Source organism: Cibotium barometz, chromosome 29 (genome assembly GCF_041138505.1).
Source record: "Cibotium barometz isolate CiBa-2024 chromosome 29, ASM4113850v1, whole genome shotgun sequence".
NCBI lineage: Eukaryota > Viridiplantae > Streptophyta > Polypodiopsida > Cyatheales > Cibotiaceae > Cibotium > Cibotium barometz.
This window is the reverse complement of record NC_141074.1, coordinates 10,305,927-10,327,894: the sequence shown is the minus strand read 5'-3', so window position 1 is coordinate 10,327,894 and position 21,968 is coordinate 10,305,927. Positions and strand designations below refer to the sequence as shown.

At 46.0% G+C, this 21,968-nt stretch overlaps 1 protein-coding gene and 1 pseudogene across 1 annotated transcript in view; both read right to left on the bottom strand.

The window, feature by feature from the left end:
* Nucleotides 1-613: 613 nt before the first annotated feature.
* Nucleotides 614-21,968, bottom strand: part of LOC147621822 (CRS2-associated factor 1, chloroplastic-like) — an 87,868-nt gene continuing 66,513 nt past the window's right edge. Inside the window, exons 3-5 of the mRNA XM_086822843.1 lie at nt 2,094-2,319; nt 1,878-2,005; nt 614-1,773 (exon numbers count right to left, since the gene is read on the bottom strand). Coding sequence (XP_086678969.1) covers nt 1,201-1,773; nt 1,878-2,005; nt 2,094-2,319 — 927 coding nt within the window. The 3' untranslated portion in view covers nt 614-1,200. The remainder of the gene's footprint in view (nt 1,774-1,877; nt 2,006-2,093; nt 2,320-21,968) is intronic.
* On the bottom strand, nt 8,780-21,185 carry LOC147621823 (uncharacterized; annotated as a pseudogene).

Here is a 21,968-nt window from a genome sequence, read left to right as displayed (position 1 = left end):
GCTTCTGTCCAGTGCTGAAATTTGAAGCTAGCCCTTCCATCCTCCTAGAGAGGGCCTCTTAGAAACTAGGGCTACAAGAGAAGGCCACTATTTTCAAAATTTCTCTAAATTTTTAGACATACATACATATTAAGTTAATTTTGGAAGCTCAAACTAGTTTATGGCCTTCAAATTGAAGGATAGGGTAGGCCTTCAAATTTGAGCCCTTCTGTGGAAAATTTTAAAGCCATAATTTAAAACTTTTGACTTAACAAATGCCAATTTCTCAAATTATTAATTATTCAGTATACAAGCATGTATGTACTTTCAAGAATTATGTCCATGATCTGCAAATTTTTATTAGCTTTAAAACTTAAAAGCACATCATAAAGTAAAAATCTCTTCTTTTTAGATGCTTAATCTCCTTGAATTTTTAAATCTCTTCTTTTAGACTCCAAATCTCCTTGTGAAGTAAAAATCTCTTCTTTGATAGATGCCTTGAATTGTTAAGGAATGACTACCATTCCATTCATTATACCTCTGCCAATTGCTCCAATTGCTGAAAGACCTATATTTAAACAATGAATTGATGGACTTAAAGTGAAAAGTGGCACTATTCAAGTAAACCCATTGGTAGGTTGAGTGGAAGCTCTGTTGATAGTGTTTGAGACAATACTGTTCTTAGAACCCTCGCATGAAGTTACAACCATAAGGCTGCGGAAAACACCGACTTCCATGTTGATGAATAAATCACAAAAAAGGGGCTGCAACCACAGGAAACTATGACATACTCTCTTGCTTTTCCACACTATATGATGAAATCTCAGCTGGACTCATAGGATCAAAGCTCACAACATGATTCTGATTGTCCTCTCAAAACTACCACTGGGGTGCTTGGGGTGCCACTCTGCACATCAAGGATGCAAGCAAGCAACCAACCAAAAAGGCTCTTCTTTGTCCGATTTAGCAGACAGAAAGCCTTCTATCAGATGGTAAAGAGACAAGATACTAAGCACTATTACACACCCTTTACCTCCCGAGAGGACCATACACATATCACACAAATGAGGACTTTGCAGTTATAGATGAGATCTCAAAACAAGGGTGTTTGACTGAGGGTATATCGGTAAGAGCTGGATTCAAGTGCGCAACAAGTGGGCAGTTACGTCTTGTTTCTTTCCTAGACAACCTTCACACACACATGGAGTCCGTTATCGCTTCCTATGTGACATCCTCTGGGTGAACTGCTGAGCGTTTCCCTGTCTTGTCCAAGTTAAAAATGCACCTCACAGTTCTCACAGTATCAGAGGCATGTGTGCATGGCTCCAAATCCTCTGAATCAGATGTGTCCAGTGGCAGCATCGAGAATTCAGAATTAACCTCCGATACTTCATCGTCCTCACAACCCTCAACATCATCATCATCTGATGATGATGATGATTCACTCATGGAAATTAACTCTGTATCATGTTTTGAAGTGTTGTTTGAGACTTCAGCATCTCTGGAAGCATCATCGTGAGCATCAGATAGATCACTTGCATCTGCTGCGCTTTCCGAGCTATCATCCATTAATTCAACATCCTCATCCTCATCAGCATCATCATCAACACCAGATGATTCACCTGTATCTCCACAATTATCATCCTGTCCTTCCACATCCTCGGCAGCATCATCAACATGAGGTTCAGAGTCAGCCTGCACAGACGAGTCTGCTTTGGCCTTTCCAGGATCCTTCCCTTTCCAAACAAGTATTTGTTCTCCTTGGAATGATAACAAGATACAGGGAACCATATCCTGCAAGCCAAATTTTAACATTAGAGACAGATATTAACAGATGTTATTATTCTAAAGTGTCATGCTTAATCCCTAATTTTGATATTTTCTGAGCTCAAACTCACCCTGAGTTTGGCACCAATTTTCTTGTAGTCACTCCTGTTCAAGCCCTTGCAATCTATTCTTACAAGATCATCATCTTCGAAGGCTTCCCTTACATTCTGTACAAGGTCAGCATAGTACCCATTTTTGGCTGCATGTGCACGGTGGTCAGCGGTTTAGCATCAGACTGGCTTATGTCATGTTTATAAGGACACAATGAGAAAAACACAATTTCCCACCTAGCTTGCAAAGTGGCATAATCTGACGGCCGCGTTTTCGCAACGCATTTGCTTCCTGAAGCTTCAAGCCACCTGGTTTCTGTGTGATCAGCTTGGGGTAGAGAGGTGAATGAGGCCTCCAAAGCATCCGGGGAATGTCAGGCCTGTCCCTATTGTTGTAATTCCGACCCCTGAAGACCTGAAGCGTACCACCAGCTCTGTGAATCACTTTTCCACCTGTTTTATCCTGTCAAGAAATCGCACCAGATCTCGTAATAGCCTTACAGAAAATAGCAAAGAAACATCCAAATCTAGCCAAACTCGAGCTCACAAGAAAAAAGTAATTACTATTTTTCTAGGACACAGCAGAAACACAGACCTGAAGCATGTAAAGCAGTTTCATGAAATGAACTGTGAATCACAAGTTAGCAATGAACCTGCTGGCATACAGGGCGTATTGAACAAGTTCATCATCTCTGAGCCTCTCTTTACAGCTGTAAATGGGATCTTGTCAGTTCTGAAACCCACTTGGAGATGAATTTGGTAAAAGTGCCCTTACTGCTTATTAGGTAAAAGTGCCCTTGCTGCTTATTAGGCCAATTGCTGGGTACTGACCATAGACCTAATCCTGTTGGCAACTGGCAACTGCTCGCTGAACAAGGGCTCACAATATGCTCAGTGCTCATGTGAGCTGCAAGGCAAGGTCTGCGCCATCCTCCTCATAGAGTAAATCCGCACACACCTTTGTGGCCCAAGAAATCGCACCCCATGTAACGAACCAGAGAGTCCTGACCTCAGATGTGAAGAGCCCAAGAAATCTCCAGCAAACAGGTTTGACCTTTTGGCAAAACGTCCTGTGATGGCCAACCACATGCCAATTGTTGAGACTGCGATGTGTCAACAGCCATAGGAAAAGAGTCATCTTCCGAGGCCCAAAGCTACAACAATACAGGTGCCAATAGTCCTTGAGGAAATCACTGGATAGGCCCTTGGTCTGCCGGTTAGCAGCTACCGTTGGGGTCTTGCAAAAGGATTTGTCAACCCAAGCGGGCCATGTCCTGGAAGAAAGGAGTACCGAAAGCCTCCGGACAATGTGTTAGGACCACATACCTGGAATCCCTAAAAGGGTTAGAAATAACCCACATCAAATCTGGATTGATGACAGTGATAGACTGTGGCTAGCAGCTCTCCTCCCAACCATAGGCTACCACCCTCGAGCTTAAGGTCATATTGCCTTCAGTCAACCAAGCCCTGACAACATGCTCTGGTGTCTCATACCACCAGACCACTTGCCTGCCTGCAGCTACTCTGGCCTTGAGGTCCCCCACGCCTTGGAGGCCTCCCTCTCCACGTGGATAGCTCATAATAATCATAAGTGGGTCCAAACTCACTTATATAGTTATTATTGGCCTACTGCTTCAATTATAAATAACTAGCCTGTAATTATCTTTTTATTGACTCTAGACCAATCTAGACCTCATCCTTGCTAGCTCTTAGCCCTTGGGGCAGGTCATATCAACCCCTATGCCCAGCCAAGCCCTAAGTTCTAGTCAATTGTGCAAAGTTTTCAGGACAGCATGAAAACGCCTCAAGACTTATGACCTTTCCCTAATAAGAACAATGACCTTTCCCTAATAAGAACACCCCACTCAACGCATCTATAAACCTAAAAAGCATATGGCAAAACACAGCAAAAGCACCATCTCTCAAGTGTTCTTGACTGCTTTCCGTGGATACGCACAGTACAAACACCGCTCTCTACGCACATCCACCCACACCATCTTCTCCTTTTCGGCCACGCCCTTTCCTGTCCTCCACCCTTGGTGTACCATACCACCTCAGACCTTAGAAGACTTAAAAGCAAGCCTCTTGACCTTGGTGATGGATTTCTTTCTCATACCTCAAGCGCCAGTAGGTCCGGCTATGATACCAATGTTAGGACCACTTACTTGGAAACCCTAAAGTCACATGCACTAAGGTGCAATGTGACACACTGGCTTATCATCAGTGCTAAACTTGTACATAAGTACCTTCTTAGGGATTATTTTCATATGCCATGACCCCATTGTGAGCCCTTGTCCAAGGACATGTCATGCACGAGCTACGTAGAACTTTCCAAGCCTTAGGTGTCAGTATCCGTCACTTAACCCACTTGGAGAACAAAGCAATGGAGCATGTAGGTCATCCTAGCATAGGAACATATAACAAACATATAGAGGCATGTAGAGCATAAGGCATAGGCTTGCCTTATGGCCAACCTTAAGGCCTTGTACATGGGCAGCCCATGCTGCCAACCAAGGGCCACCAATAGACACCAAAGGCGCATGCCCTTGAGCCTTGGCATGGGGACCAGCCATAGGCCAGCCCATTGTCGAGTTAGCCAGCCCAAGCTCTGATCCGTGCCTACGGCACAGTGAAGGGACAGCAGCTCATTGTCCTTATCGACATGGGTAGCTTTGAGGACACCATCTCTCCCCAATTGGCTGCTAAGATGGGTTGTACCTTAGTATCACACCGTCTAGTTGTGGACAGGTTTACACCTTCTCTCCACATGCACATTACTCACAAAGCTCAACAGTTTGAGTTCTATGTTCAGAAGGCCACTTTGCAGCGAGACTTCATTGTTTCACCACTTTTGGGGCATCAGAAGATTCTCGGCATTCAGTGGTTTTGGGAGTTTGCACCCATCCTTGCTTGGTAGCACGACACCTTCACCATTGTTGATGGTTTACCTCAACCCATCTACGAAGGATAGGAGCATTCCTGGAATTCCACTCATTTCACATGTTTAGGCCGAACGAGCAATCAGGAAAAGGAGCTGAGTGTATGTTGATCCATGTCTGTAGTCAACAGCCCATTGTTCACACACCAACATCTTTAGAGCAATAGTTGAGGGATGACCTTCCGCGCTTCAAATACATCCTGTTGAGGGATGACCTTTCGCCTAAGCTCCATCTTCACGATCATCGGATTGAATTCGTACCAAGGCAACGCCTCCCAATAAGTTCCCATATCACCTGTCAATTATGTCCCCATAGGCCTAGGGTTAGGTCTAGGGAAGTGTACTAACCCAAGATTAGGGTTAAGGGCATAGTTGCATGAAGCGGCAACGGCAACAGCTCAAAACTAGGAAACGGTGGTGAATGATACATAATATATTTTAAAAAATAAAATTAATAACGAGGGAAAAGTTTGAGTATACCATAATTTGAAATAAATAGTGAGCAAAATTTGTAGAAAATCACTAAGCAAGCACTAGATGAGACAAATCAATGGGCGATTTTTTATTGGAGATTAGGAAACAGAGAAACAGAAACAGCGACTCTCAGGAAATGGCGTTTCCGCGTTTCCGGGCTAGGAAACGACAGTTTCCTGTTACTATGGTTAAGGGCTTAGCTAGGACGTCGGAACTTGGTGTAGCCACCCTAGCTGTAAGCCCAACGGGACGTGCAGTGTGACAGACTCAACCACATGCCCAAGAGTTATAGAGATAGAGAGAGAAAGGGGAGAGAAAGAAGGGTAAAGTGAATCTTTGCACAGTACACTGAGCGGGAAACACGCCCTGCCCCCTTTCAGGAATTTATTCAAGAACAATCCATGGGCTTTTCAAAGCCAAGACCAATACAACCAATGAATACAATATAAAACAAATATGTCGATGTAGAAATCCGAGTCGAAGGTGTTGTCAAGGCACAAGATCTCTGATGCCAAGCACACCACAAGGATGACCCACAAGAATGTCTTCACCGGGCTAGTACCAAGGTATGAATCAAATCCCCAAAAATCCAAGTCTAGGTCCAAACTCAAGTCCAATGTAACCAAGATCGCATACAAGGAACACCAGTGATGTATGTGTAAATGGCGAAGTTTTAGATGCCCAAAACAACGTTGCTCTGGTTGATTAAGGTGGCACACAAATGGCGGTGGTGGCCAGGCCATTGGTGATAGAAGCGGCACCAGAGGCAACAAAGAAGACAGCAGCCGGCGACGATGGCAGCGCTATAGGACGCGGCAGCGCCGCAAGACGCGGCGGAGTTATTGGGCGGCACTGCTCGAGAGGCGCAGTCGGCAGTGACCGCCCAACTATGAAATCCAATACACTGATACAGTCATCTAGGCCATCTGGTCACAATGACCGTCCAATTGTGAGGTACAAGATATCTGGCATCGTTACCGTCCAATGGGTTATCTGGCATCGTTGCCTCCCATATACAAATCTCGTTCGGGCATCGTTGTCGTCCAAGGGGTCATCTGGCATCATTGCCACCCAAATACAAATCTTTCTCCTTGGACTATCGAGCATCGTTGCCACCCAAACTAGAGTATGTCCCAAGTAACCATTATAAGCATAATAATGATCAATTCCAATCCAATATATAGTCAATGAAGAGGACTAGAGGTACAATCCCTCCCTCTTGAATTTGTTTTGATCGCAAGGCGTCCAAAGCTCGTAGTATATCTGGATAGTCCTTGAAGTACTTCTCTGGCATCCATTTCGCATCCAATAAATAGCCAATAATTTTGAATTCCAAGAGGAACTTTCTAACCACTGTCTTTCCTCTTTTTCTCACAGAATGAAACTCAATCTGTTTTGGCTCTTCCACCCTTGGTGGATCCTTCAATACAAGCTCTCTGGGGGTAACCCTATGCATGGTTTCCATAAACTGTCATGGAAGGGATTTTATATCCTCAAGTGATATGAACGGTCTGACCGATAGCATACACTATTGATCTTCTTGGTAACCTAAAAAGGTTCATAAACCATCATTCCCTGACTTTGGCAATCCAAAGATAAAATCCATAGCAATACTCTCCCATAGAACATTCAACGGGTGCAATAATCCCGATGGTGTTTGTTGATCAAACTTGACCTTCTGACAAACCAAACATTCTCAAACATATAACTCAATATTCTCTCTCATACAAGGCCAATAAAAGTAGCTTTCCAAAGCTTAAGTTGTAGTTAGTATGCTTCTTTGGTGGAGCATGGCTTTTCTTTGTTCACTTTTAGCCTCAAATCCTTTGTTTCACATAAATGGGTTTACTTCCTTTCTCGATGGCAAGAAAAGTCACAAAATTTCTATTCTAAAATCTGTTCCAATACAATCCTAGAAATTCTCATCTAAGACTTTCATAGGCCACAACATGGCCCTCATGGTACAAGACTGCTCCAATGCAATCTCCTCTTGACAAACTTTCTGGCAGAATGTCAATCTGATGATCTTCCAATCTGTCTGGCTTCTTGCTTTAGCTTGTCAGGACAATTTGCAGCTATATGTCCCTTGTTTCCACATTGGAAACACTTCCCTTCATTGGCGTATTCCTTAAGTTGCTTGAGGGACAATCTTCTTCGAAAGAGTGGAGATTTGTCCTCACTCCGCTGAGCCGCTCCTCCTCTTGAGACTCGACTCTTGATGGGGATTGGTCTTTAAACTTCTTCCTTTGAGGTGGATCCCAGTTGTCGTTCTTTGTCTCGCCATCCATCCAAGGCATGTACAAGGCCTCTGCTTGTAAAGCCTTGTCTTGGGCTTCTTCCAAAGTTTTAGGTCCAACCATATAAACTGCTTGCATAAGCTTAGGTTGCAATCCATTCACAAACTTACACATCTCCATTAGTGGTGGAATGGGAGTATATGAAGTAAACTTCAGAGAAACTGCTAAAAATTTGTTAATGTAAGATGCCACATTCTCACCAACTTTTTGCTTTACCTCATTCCATGTAGGCATATGCTCACTTATGGTAGTGCTATGTGTGAACAGGGCTTAACCAAGGGCACTTTTTCCCATGTGGTTTTTCCTCTTGGACATCAAGTGTGAAAGGACATATAATATTTTGTACTTCTATATTATATGGATGTGGCACACATGCAAGGGTTGACTTGCATTTTGTGGATACCACACTTTTGGCTCTCCCTCTCTCTCTCTCATTTCTGTGTGTGAGCTTCTCTACCCTGCACCTAACCCTAATGTGCAGGTTTGTGTGTGTGAGTGTGTGAGTCCAACATCCAACAATTGGTATCAGAGCTGGGAGCTGGCCCTGGAAAATTTGCAGAAGCAGCAGCGAATTTCCGTCGGTTCTGTCCGTCGTGGATTTCCGTCGACGGACGTCTGCTTCCGTCCGTCGGTTCCGTCGCTGCTCCACCGTCCGGCCACCGGAAACCGGCGGCACTAGTGGGGAGCCCACCACCACCGCTCAGCTCGCAGGCGGCGATAGTGCTCCTAGGGCCGCCGCCACCCAGCACCGCACCAGCTCCGACGCTGCTGCGTTCCGGCCGCCGACCATCCGTCAACGCTCCCTTCCGGCCGTCGACTCCCGTGCGTACCCGACGCCCACACGTACGCCTCACGTCCTCGTCGTCCGTCGCTCCTCTGTTCCGGAGGCCCAAAGCGCCTATCGCTGGTCCCTTAGAGTCGTCGCCTCCGTCCGCACGCTCGCCCTGCACCTCCGTCCGCTGTTCGCGCCCAACGCTCGCCACCGCCTGCACGACCTTCGCCTCTCTAGTGCACCTCCGAAGGCTCCCTGCTAGCCCGATACCTGCCCAGCGCACAACACCCGCCTCTGACTGGCCCGACACATGCCGAGCACCCACCAGCGCCTCTGCTCTGCCTGATACCTGGCCCCGTATGCAGCTCTGTGCGCTCCAGCTCCACCTCCCCATCGACCCTGCGCTACAACGCCTCCGCCTGGCCGTCTACTCGCCCTGCGCCTACCACCTTCGCCTGCTCTGTGCTCTGTGCTCCTCCTCGACAACATCTGCACGCCTAGCTGCAGGTCCCTCAACTGTCTGCTCCCCACCTAGCACCTGCTTCCTCACACGTGCTGCCCTTGCCTAAAGATATTCACTGTACACATTTTTGTTCAAACACAAATACAAATTTTGGAGCCATTTCAGTGCACGTCACCTACAATTTTGCGAACACTGCAGTGCATGTGGTGAAAATATGCAGATTTTGCAGACACTTCTGTGCAGGTCAGATTCAAAGAAAAGTTGCAGGTGCAATTTGGGGGATTTCTCAATTTGAGGCCAAATTGAAAAATTGCAATTTGGGGGTTTTCAAAATTGAGGTCAAAATCAGCAAATTGAAGCTCTTTCATTTGCAGAAATTTGGGGCTTTTGTGAAAATTGGCCAATTAGATGCACATTGAAGCGATTGGAGTGCATGGGGATTTTCAGATTGGAGCATGTAATTGGGCATTACAGCTGTGATTTGTCGCGTATGTATACACACATTGTGTATAATTGAACAATTTAGTGCAGGTTTACACTTGCTTTGGTTTGCACGCATACATTTGCACAGGACATTTGGTTGCCTGGCAGTGCACATTGGTGCTTGGTTTGCTTGCAGGTCTATTTTGTTGACATGGCACAGAATGCTACAGATGTATTTGGTGTGCTCACCCAGGAGGACAAGCTGGATGGATCTAACTACTCCCTCTGGACTTTCATGATCCGTAATTTGCTGGTAGCCAAAGGGCTTTGGGGCATCATGTGTGGTGATGACACACGCCCACTTACCATACAGCCAACCACGCCTCAAAGGAGAGGTGCTCAAAGAGCTCCTGATGTAGAACCTGTTCTCACAACTCTTCATTCTTTACCGCCTTCCTACTTGGGCTTTCACACCTCTCTCAACCTCTCAATGAGAGGAGATGGTGATCCCGTCACTTTTGAAGAGCTCGTGGGTTTACTCTTGCAGGAAGAGCAAACTTATCGAGCAACCGTGGTGGAGACAAGGCATTTACAGCCAAGGATAAAGGTAAAGCAAAGAGCTTTAGGCATGGGGAACAACACTCTAGCAAGGCTGGTCATGGACAGCCCTCTTTTGGTGGTGAAAAGTCTGACAAAGGGGATGCAAACAAGCCCAAAAAGAAGGGCAAATGTCACTACTGCCATAAGCCTGGACACTACATCAGTGAATGTAGGAAGCGGATTGCAAAAGAGAAAAGGAAAGAAGCAGGCAATGCAGTAGCAGACTCTTCTGATGACAAAGCACAGCAATCAACTAATGTAATCCAAGAAGAGTAAACTTTTTTGGTCACATGCACTAGTGGCACACCAAGTGCTTCAGACACTGATATGTCTTGCATTGCATCTGACAGACAGAATGCATCATGGTATTTTGATAGTGGTGCTTCGAGCCACATCACTTCATGCAAAGATGTATTTCAGCACTTGGTTTATGCTTCAAATGGCCGCATTGTATCATGTGCAGATCATACCACATATCCAGTAAAGGGAATTGGCAATGTCATACTTTATTGCAGCCAATGGTGCCAATATATGTATTGTATGTTCCAGGGATAAAGAAAAATCTGCTCTCCGTCTCAGCCATAAACGACCAAGGTTTAAAGCTTGAATTTGAAGACGGGAAGTGTTTGGTAAAAGACCCATCAAAGGGTTATGAAATTGTCACTTCTGGAACATGATACAAAGGCTTGTATAAGCTGGACAGCTATGACAAGCGTACTTTTGATGCAAATACAGTGACTGCCCACACTCCTGCTATGCATGAAGCAGAGCTATGGCATGCTCGTTTTGGGCATGTAACTTTTCAGAGTTTGATGCTTTTGCAGAAGCATCATATGGTTGATAATATGCCGCCTCTTGAGTCTCCACCAAGACATGTATGTGAGGGGTGTATTTTGGGAAAGATGCAACGAAAACCATTCCCCAAAGATGGAGCTGTTAGAGCTGAAAGTAAATTACAGCTCATACATAGTGATGTATGTGGTCCAATGCGGACACCATCCATAGGGGGGCATCTTTACTTTGTCACATTCATTGATGACTACTCCAGGTTTGCTTGGGCTTACCCCTTGAAAGCGAAAGCAGATGTGTTTACGTGCTTTCGACACTTTGTAGCAATGGCTGAAAATATGTGTGGATGTAAAGTCCAAACACTCCGCTCAGATAGAGGTGGAGAATACATGTCAAATGCATTCATGGATTATATGCTTCAAAAGGGCATTAAACACCAATGTATTGTGCCTTATACACCGCAGCAGAATGGTGTAGCTGAAAGGAAAAATAGATCTCTCATGGAGATGGCAAGATACATGGTGAAAGCACAAAAGTTGCCTCACAATTTTTGGATGGAAGCTATGATGTGTGCAACTCATGTGTTGAACAGGTATCCAACAAAAGCTTTGAAAACCATAACACCATTTGAGGCTTGGTATAGCCGAAAGCCAACAGTGGATTATATGCGTACATTTGGGTGTTTGGCATATGCACATGTGCCAGAACAACTCCGAACAAAGCTAGATGACAAAGCAATTAAATGCATTTTTGTGGGCTATAGCAATGAGAGCAAAGGATACCGTCTTTATAATCCAACTACACGAAGGATTTTTGTAAGTAGAGATGTGGTATTTGCTGAAAATTCAGAACAGCCCATGGACAGCTTGTATAAAAGCAATGATACAAGCATACAGGACATGTTTGATGGACTTTTACCCATTGCAATTAGGGGGGATTCAGAACAGCCAGCCCCAACACAAGAAAATCCTCATGTAAAACATGTGGAACAGCCAGCCATTCAGCCCCCTTCTATGGAAGAAGTGGAAGATCTTGTCAGGGAAGAGCAAACAGCCATAGACACGGCCAAATCAGTGCCAAGATGGTTGCTGAAAACTTTGCAAGAAAGCAAACTTGCAGCTCCACTCACAGGTAGAACAAGGGCTAGTTCCAGCCATGCTTTGAATATACATCGTGGGGAGTCTGCATTAGCAATGGGTGGTCTCTTTGATTCAAAAGAGCCTTCTTCTTATGAAGAAGCACATGAGAATGAGCATTGGTTGCAAGCTATGCAAGCTGAAATTTCTTCTATCATGAAGAACAATACACGGGATCTTGTGGAATTGCCTAAAGGCAAGCATGTCATTGGAACAAAGTGGGTGTACAAAGTCAAAAGAAAGTCTGATGGTACTATTGACAGGTACAAAGCAAGACTTGTGGCTAAAGGCTACTCCCAGAAAAAGGGAATAGATTATGAAGAGACTTTTGCTCCTACTTCGAGAATGACCACAATAAGATCAGTGATTGCATTGGCTGCACATAAAGGATGGAAAAAGCATCAATTGGACATCAAAACTGCATTCTTAAATGGGGACTTACAGGAGGAAGTATATGTAAATCAGCCCATTGGTTTTGTAGTTCCTGGTGAGGAACATAAAGTATGCAGGTTACACAAAGCATTGTATGGGTTAAAGCAAGCTCCAAGAGCTTGGTATGATAAGATACATGCTCATCTAACCAGCCAAGGTTATGAGAATAGTCCAACTGAAAGCACATTGTATGTGAAGAAAACCGATGCCGATATTCTCATAGTCATCTTGTATGTAGATGACATGCTCATTACAAGTACTAGCAAATCACAAATTTCAGATTTCAAAGCTGATTTGAAAGCTGAATTTGATATGTCAGATTTGGGGCCTTTACACTACTATCTCGGCATACAGTTTATGCATACAGATGATGGCATTGTTATGCAGCAAACTAAGTACATAAAAAGTTTGCTAAAAAGGTTTCACATGGATGAATGTAAGCCCATTTCTACTTCGGTAGAACCAGGTGTACGGCTTACTGTGCATGATATTGGAGAGCTTTTTGAGGCCGGCATTTACAGCCAGGTAGGCAGTGGGATGCCTCATTTACTTGTGTAACACGAGGCCAGACATATCTTTTGGGGTGTCTTTGTTGAGCAAATTCATGCACAGTCCAGGCACAAAGCATTGGCAAGCAGTCAAACGCATTTTTCGTTATCTTAAGGGTACCCTGGTTCTATCCCGGGGGGGGGGCAACTTGCAGCTTTATGCATACAGTGATTCAGATTGGGCTGGTGATTATGATACCAGGCAATCCACCAGTGGGAATTGTTTTTTTCTTGGCAGTTCATGCATATCTTGGTTGAGTAAAAAGCAATCCACTGTTGCCACATCTACTTGTGAAGCTGAGTACAGGGCAGTCTTCACAGCTACAGTAGATTGTGTATGGTTGAGGAGACTATTGGCTGATCTTCGTGAGTGTCAACAGACACCCACCACCATTCTCACTAATAGCCAGAGTGCTATGGCCGTGGCACGAAATCCAGTATTTCATGCACGTACCAAGCACATTGAGATTCATTATCACTAAGTCAGAGAGAGGCTACATGCAGGGGAGATCAGTTTATCTTATTGCCCTACACAGGATAATGTTGCAGATCTATTCACAAAGGCTTTACCTCGAGAAAATTTTGAAGCTTTCCGCAAAGCTTTGGGCTTACTCTCATACAGAGAGTGATCTGCTACCTTGTACAGGTTCACACTTCCACTACAGGGGGGGATTTGTAGGCATATGCTCACTTATGGTAGTGCTATGTGTGAACACGGCTAAACCAAGGGCACTTTTTCCCATGTGGTTTTTCCCCTTGGACATCAAGTGTGAAAGGACACTCTAACATATAATATTTTGTACTTCTATATTATATGGATGTGGCACACATGCAAGGGTTGACTTGCATTTTGTGGATACCACACTTTTGGCTCTCCCTCTCTCTCTCTCTCATTTCTGTGTGTGAGCTTCACTACCCTGCACCTAGCCCTAATGTGCAGGTTTGTGTGTGTGAGTGTGTGAGTCCAACACCCAACATTCCATTCCTTCTACATAGTCTTCAAGTCGGTCCATGTCTTCAGCTCAGTCTCTTCTTGTACTACTTTAAGCCACCAATTCAAGGCGGCATCCTTCAAATGCTTACAAACCATTCAAAGCTTTGACTTTTCGAAGTAGTTGTCTCCTCCAAAAGCGGCATCAAATTGTTTAACAAATGATAGTGCTTTTCGTCTATCCCACTTTCCATGAAAAGCATCAAACTTAACGCTCTTCTCTCCCAGTTTCAAGTCCATCTTGCCGGTTGATGAAGGCTCCTTTGCCTTCCTTTCCTTTACCTGTCCCGAAGAAGCTACATCCGAGAGAGCAGGCCTAGGGAGAAATCTTGCTCTGATACCACTATAAGCCCAACAGGGCGTGTAGTAACAGACTCAACCACGTGCCCAAGAGCTATAGAGATAAAGAGAGAAAGGGAGAGAAAGGGGGATAAAGAGAATCTTTGCACAGTACACCACACTCAGCGGGGAACAGGCCCCGCCCCCTTTCAGGAATTTATTTAGGAACAATCAACGAGCTTTTCAAAGCCAAGACCAATAAAACCAATGAATACAATATAAAACAAATATGTCGATGTAGAAATCCGAGTCGAAGTCATTGTCGAGGCCATGGTTGTTAGAGGCGTTTGGTACGAGGCGGGTATGGTACGCACCTCGAAAGACTCATATTTTTAGAGACGTTAGAGGCGTGTTAGGCGTCTATTTTATATATATATATATATATATATATATATATATATATATATATATATATATATATATATATATATATATATATATATATATATATAGTGAAAGTTGAGAGAGAAATGAAATGAAATGATATATTAACGTCTTCAAAAGGCCAAAGTGACCTATGAGACCAAAGTTACAACCATGTGACATCTGATACACTGTCTGTAAAAGAAAAGAAAGAACTGAAGGTAAGTATCTAGCCCTACAATACATCAGTAGGGAGCATCCGGAAGCAGCAACTAGGGAGAGTGGGAAGCTAATGCTACTAGTCAAAATGGGGTACATGAGTACATGGATACATGAATACATAAATATGGGGTAGTACAAAAGTGACAGTGAGTACAACAGTATATGGCTGGAGTGGTAATCATCCTAGGAGCTCTAGCATGGGTCTCTGTCGGATGGCCTGGATATCTGCCATAGTGAGATGCCTGGTCGGACGAGCCCGATGCCTTGCAATGATGCTCTGAATCCTCCAGTGTAGGCACCATCTCTGATGTGAGGATCCGCGAACCCTCGGGCGTCTGGATCTTCCCAACTGGATAGCTCTCTCAACTAGAGTCCCACGGGGTGCCCACTGCTGGGCTGTCGACTGTGTCTCCTCCCGGGTAGTCCCTCTAAAGAAGTCACTTATCTGTCTCTGTGTGGACTCCCTGCCAGTCGGGCGTATGCTCTTCCTGATAATGGACTCTCTGAGCCTGCGGATCTCCAGGAGATAAAAACCCAAGCATCGCTGATCACAATAGTCCATGACTATAGCCAGTGGTCCAAATCCCTCTCTGAAAAGGCAATGGTAGCGCCCTCGAATCTCATAATATGCTGTGCAGCGACAAATGTAGTGCTCCTCCGTCTCTAGCTCTATCCAACAAATCTGACAAATCCTGTCCCCTGGAGGTATGCCTCTAAATCTGCCTGTCTCTAGGTGCAGATCTGCCCAATGGCGCACCTCAATCCATGAGACAGATGGGTATCCATGTAGCTCAGTCTAAGTATAAAGCCATCCTCAGTGGTGCGGAGAAGATGGTCTCTATAGAAACCATCTTCGTCCCCAACTCCTGTGAGGGCTCCAGCCATGTCCTCCTAGTGTCCAACTGAATGAGGTCTTGTCTGATGACTCTACTAATCTCAGAATGTGTCAAGGTGAGAGAGGGTGCCTCCAGAGAGTACTAGAAGGGTGGAAGTCTGTCTAAACTGAACCCGTGGAGCTCAAACCAGGATGCTATCTGCGCATACCAACATGAAGTGTCTCCCTCCATGGCTAGCTGATGAGAGGACTCTAAAGCAAGTCGTGCATACCGGTGTCTGGGAAGCTCCCAGGTGCTATGAATGAAGGACACTGATTTGGCAAGAGCCTCGACTACGATCGGTGGTGCTCCCATCTCGGCTCTGATAATCTCATGGGGTACCGAGGCCTTAGCCCGAATCATCCTGGAGATCATGGACACAAGTGGTCTCTCCATCGATCTCCATCCATCATATGTGCGTCATGATCGACTGTGACGATCTAGGCTAGGCCCCCAGATCTGTACTCCATATAGTATAGCCGATGTGACCAGCGTGTCAAAAAGCCACAACTTAGTGCGTGGCTCCTGAAACTGTACCTGTGAGCACATCCTCTCTAGACCTCCTAGTGCTGCATATCCTCTAGTCAATCTGGCCTCTGCTACTTCTTGGCCTCCAAGGTGGGAAAGCGTAAAATGAGACTAGAGTGTTTATGTATGAGCCTTGAGGGAGGGAGAGAGAGGGTGTGTATTAGAGAGGGAGAGAGTGTGTGTGTGTGTGTGTGAAAGAAAGCTGTATTAAACGTCTCCAGAAGGCCAAAATGACCTATGAGACCAAAATAGTACATCCTCGTCATCTGGGTACATCATCAAGATTCAAGGGTACAAAGTAAAATGAAATGAATTGGTAGAGTATAGAGAGCTTCAAAAGTGGGTATTAAAACATCATGATCCTAGTGTGTTTGATCTTTGGGTCTTGAGAAAGGCTTAAGGGAGGGAGGGAGAGAATGTATGAGAGGGAGAAATGAAATGAAATGTTATATTAACGTCTTCAAAAGGCCAAAGTGACCTATGAGACCAAAGTTACAACCATGTGACATCTGATACACTGTCTGGAAAAGAAAAGAAAGAACTGAAGGTAAGTATCTACCCCTACAATACATCAGTAGGGAGCATCCGGAAGCAGCAACTAGGGAGAGTGGGAAGCTAATGCTACTAGTCAAAATGGGGTACATGAGTACATGGATACATGAATACATGAATATGGGGGAGTACAAATGTGACAGTGAGTACAACAGTATATGGCTAGAGTGGTAATCATCCTAGGAGCTCTAGCATGGGTCTCTTCCGGATGGCCTGGATATCTGCCATAGTGAGATGCCTAGTCGGACAAGCCCGATGCCTTGCAATGATGCTCTGAATCCTCTGGTGTAGGCTGTGTGTCCTCCTGGGTAGTCCCTCTAAAGAAGACAGTAATCTATCTTTGCGTGGACTCCTTGCCAATCGAGCGTCTGCTCCTGATAATGGACTTTCTAAGCCTGCAGATCTCCAGGAGATAAACCCAAGCATCTCTGATCACAATAGTCCATGACTCTAGCCAGTGGTCCAAATCCCTCTCTGAAAAGGCAATGGTAGCGCCCTCGAATCTCATAATATGCTATGCAGCGACAGATGTAGTGCTCCTCCGTCTCCAGCTCTATCCAACAAATCTGACAAATCCTGTCCCCTCGAGGTATGCCTCTAAATCTACCTCTCTCTATCTCTAACTGATCTGAAGAGGTGCGGATCTGCCCAAATGGCGCACCTCAATCCATGAGAGAGATGGGTATCCATGTAGCTCGGTCTAAGTATAAAGCCATCCTCAGTGGTGCGGAGAAGATGGTCTCTATAGAAACCATCTTCGTCCCCAACTCCTGTGAGGGCTCTAGCCATGTCCTCCTAGTGTCCAACTGAATGAGGTCCTGTCTGATGACTCTACTAATCTCAGAATGTGTCAAGGTGAGAGAGGGTGCCTCCAGAGAGTACTAGAAGGGTGGAAGTCTATCTAAACTGAACCCATGGAGCTCAAACCAGGATGCTATCTGCGCATACCAACATGAAGTGTCTCCCTCCATGGCTAGCTGATGAGAGGACTCTAAAGCAAGTCGTGCATACTGGTGTCGGGGAAGCTCCCAGGTGCTATGAATGAAGGACACTGATCTGGCAAGAGCCTCGACTACGATCGGTGGTGCTCCCATCTCGGCTCTGATAATCTCATGGGGTACTGAGGCCTTAGCCCGAATCATCCTGGAGATCATGGACACAAGTGGTCTCTCCATCAATCTCCATCCATCGTATGTGCGTCCTGATCAACTGTGACGATCTAGGCTAGGCCCCCAGATCTATACTCCATAGAGCATCGCCGATGTGACCAGCGTGTCAAAAAGCCACAGCTTAGTGCATGGCTCCTAAAACTGTACCTGTGAGCACATCCTCTCTAGACCTCCTAGTGCTGCATATCCTCTAGTCAGTCTGGCCTCTATTGCCCCCCTCATGGAAAATGTGGGCCTAGTGAACACCACTCCAAGATATGTGTATGAGTCAACATACTCCACTGTCTCCTGCCCATATGTGAAAATAGGCGCTGATCACCAAACCCACTGAGCTGTAGTATTAAACACCATAACGTTGGTCTTACCAAGGTTAACTGAGAGCCCACTGTCCTGTGCATAAGCATATAAAGTATCCAAGTGCCTCTGCATACCCTCTGGTGAGTCTGCTATAAGCACAATATCATCAGCATATAAGAGCAGAGGTATCCAAGTGCCAGCCAACTGGGCTCCTCTTTCCCCTCGTGTCCCAATATAATCAGAGATCTCATCAATGTATAGTCCAAATAGAGTCGGAGAGAGTGGGCAGCCCTGTTTCACTAGTGGAGTGTACTGGCTGGGAGAGACCCTCTGAAGTCCGCACCTGCCCAACTACTGTCTCATAAAGTGCCATAATACCCCAAATGAGCTCACATGGAACCCCCAAGTCTTGCAGCCTGCACATTAGTCTAGCTCTGGGCACTATGTCAAAGGCCTTGTGGAAATCCACAAAGCCACATTAGATCCTCCTCCCATGTGCTCTGCCCTCTTCAATGATAGCCCTGAGGGTAAAGATATGATCCAAAGTAGAGAATCTCCTCCTAAAACCCTGAGCTCGGACCCCTTGTCTCTCTGCCCATCTACTCAACTCCTACTCAAGAATAGAGGCATATAGCTTGGCCACCAGCGAGTGACCAATCATAATGGTGCGGTAGTTAGTCGGTAGGCTCGGATCTCCAGACTTGAGTACCGGCACAATCGTGGAAGTACTCCAAGTCCCAGGAAACCCCTCACACATGGCTCTATTAAACATGAGAGCTAGCAAGTCTGCAATCATATATCTAGCATGTATGAAATGCTCGGCTACAATACCCTCATGATCCTATGCCCTCCCTGTAAGCAATCTGTTGATGGCCCTCCTCACCATCTCTACTGTGAAGAAGGTAGAAGTGGGTGGACAAGGCCCTGGAGGGTTCGGTAGTGGTGGCTGCTCTGGTACTTGTAGAGGGAGGCTGCATACTCGCCCCATGTATCTGGAGAGGTAATGGCCAAAGGCGGGGGGTGCTCTCTAAGCAATTTCCAGGCCTCCCCAAAAAACAGCTGATACATGTCTCTCTCTAGCCGAGCTAAGAATGCTCTCTTCTTCTGCCGAATGAGGCATCGGAAGATGATGCGTGACTCTCTATATGAAGTAACACCTGTGGCCACCTCTCTCTGTAGCCGGGCTCTGAGCTCCCTACAGTCATCATCATACCAACTATTCTGGGGCATGCTCCCAGGACGTGGCCATACTGTGGGCTGCGTGTGTGGGAAGGCCGTCGCTGCAGCTGTATGTAAAGCCTCTGTCAGGATCTGTGTGAGCTCTGCTAATGGCCTCTGTGGATCCTCTGCACTCAACAAGCTGTAGATCTCTGCAGTGTATACTCCATCAGTCTCTCTACAAAAGGTATATCTCGGGCGATAGGAGGACTGCCCAACCTGGCGGGAACTGTAGTGGAAATCCACCGTAAAGGAGAGAAGTGCATGATCCACCGTAACTCCGATGGGCCTAGGGCCAATCGCAAAATCCTGGATACTCGGGATGAAGGCTAGCGAGGCTAAAACATAATCCACTATGCTGGCCCCATGTCTATGTGGAAAGCAAGTAAAGCCACTTGCAAGTGGATACCTCTCTAGGCCATTTAAAATGGCCAGCCCATGTGCAATCCCCATCTCCAAGAGGTATCTCCCATACTCAATACACTCCACCTCATCCTGTGATCTCCGGGTCAAACACATCTCCTCCACATCTCTCTCTCTCAACATCTCCTCCGAAGTGTCAAAGAAGGAGGTCTGGTACTAAGCCGTTCGAGCATTAAAATCCCCAAGTATGATAACATCTCCCTCCCTAGAGAACTCCCATACATCCTCATCTAGAATCATATATGGAGATTGCCCCTTGGGCGCTGCATAATGAGATGTGCTGGGTGGAAAGTAACATATAGCAATGTATAGGGGTCTACCCTCATCTGCCCTCACTCTGACCCACATGTACCTCACGCTCTCATCACGGCGAATAACATGGATGAGTGGCTGAAGCTCCTCTCTAAAAAGAACTGCAGCTCCCCCAGATCCGCGACCACCCTGCTTTGAACGGGCCTCCTGTCTACAAGTCGTCTCCCATCTGTATCCCGCCACTCTCGGTAATGTGTTGCCTGGGGCCTGATGTGTCTCCGAGTAGAAGATGATGTCCCTGTCTCTGAAGCTGTCCTCAAAGGCCCCCACATCCAGTCTCAATGCTCCGTTGCAGTTCCATACTGCAAGTCTCAAGCTGGTCCCATAGGTCTCGCACCGTCAAGTGGTGCGTCTCTCTAGTATCACCACTCTGCCGCCTCTGTAAAATGCTAGCTTCCCTTTTTCTCTGGCTGCCCTAATCTCCGGCATGCACTCCCTCATATGTGCTAGCTATGCCAAGGTGAGGTCATCTCCTAGAAAGATGCCCGTTTTCTTAAGGGCGGAGCGCTTTGCCAAGAAATCCTTCTTGGCCTCCAAGAAGGGAAAGCGTAAAATGAGAGCTCTCTCCTCCATTCTTGTCTTTCTTGCCCACTCTCCAAGCCTCTGTGTGTGTAGGCCTCGAAATGCCCATGCATGTGTATAAATCTTTGGCTTCCTCCTCTACATTGTCACCGTCCTTAAGACCCATGATCCACACATGAAGTTCCCTTGTCTTTCTTCTTTGTTCCTCCTCAATGGTTAGGTTGATAATCTTCAAGGTAGATGTGCTTTCGGCCTCCTTGTTCTTACCTTTCTTGACCACTTCTATCCATTTCTCCGCTTCATCTACTTGATTTTGCGTCTTCGTGAGCACCTCAACCCACGAGGAGGTCTCTCGCGCCTTCTTTTCTTCTCCCTCTTGAAGTGTTCTCACTTGGGCCTTGATGGTGTTCAGCTCCTCCGTCATGACGGGCTGAATTTCACCTTCCTCCAGCTTATGTTGAGTGCATGCTTCTTCTATCTCCTTCTTGAGATTTGTTATCTCTGCATCTTGGACTGCTATCCGCGCTTCAAGCTTCTTGACTTTGTCAAGAAGGCTCCGGTTGACCATATTCATTGCATTGTCCGTCTCTTTCTTGTGTTGTTGGATGGCTGCCTTGATCAGGTCTTCAATGTCGATCCTCTCCATCTTGTCTTGGGCTGAAAAAGGCTGGTTTCGGGTTAAAAATTAACCCTTGGCCATAGGAAGAGCTCCGTGCGTGTCTGCAGGGCTTCCCACAGAGAGAGAGGCCAGAGGGGGCTGTTGTGAAGAGAGAGAAAGATAGGCAACAGGCAAGAGAGGGGAGCATGCGGGAGAGAGAGAGAGAGAGAGAGAGAGAGAGAGAGAGAGTGGCGGGAGGGGGCTACGAGGAGAGAAATGAAATGAAATGAAATGATATATCAACGTCTTCAAAAGGTCAAAATGACCTATGAGACCAAAAAGGTTACAACAATTGGTGGATCTGATACAATGTCTGTGTAAGAAAAGCTAAAAACAACTAACTGAAACTGAAATAACTATGAGGAAAAGTACGGTACTAGGAGCTCCTAATGGATAACATCTGGGAGGAAAACTCCAGCAACAAAGGTAAGCATCATACACATCACTATCCAAAGAAGTCTCTCATCGGTCGATGGCGGATATCCTCAATGTCCTCCATGGTGAGTACTCTGACTGGACATCTCCCATGCCGTGCTAGTATGGTCCCGATCCTCTGTTGTAGTCTCCGCCGGTGTCGAGATGGGCCTCTCATCTTGGGGCGCTTGGACCGCCCCAACTCTATAGCCCGATCAATCAGTGTACCTCTAGTGCGGCTATACTCTGGGGCTAGCTGCAATGCCTGCTGGCCTGACTGCTCAATCTCTGGTCGAAAGAAGTCTGTAATCTGCCTCTGTAGGTGTCTCTCCCTCTCTGATCCCCTCCCTCTCAAGA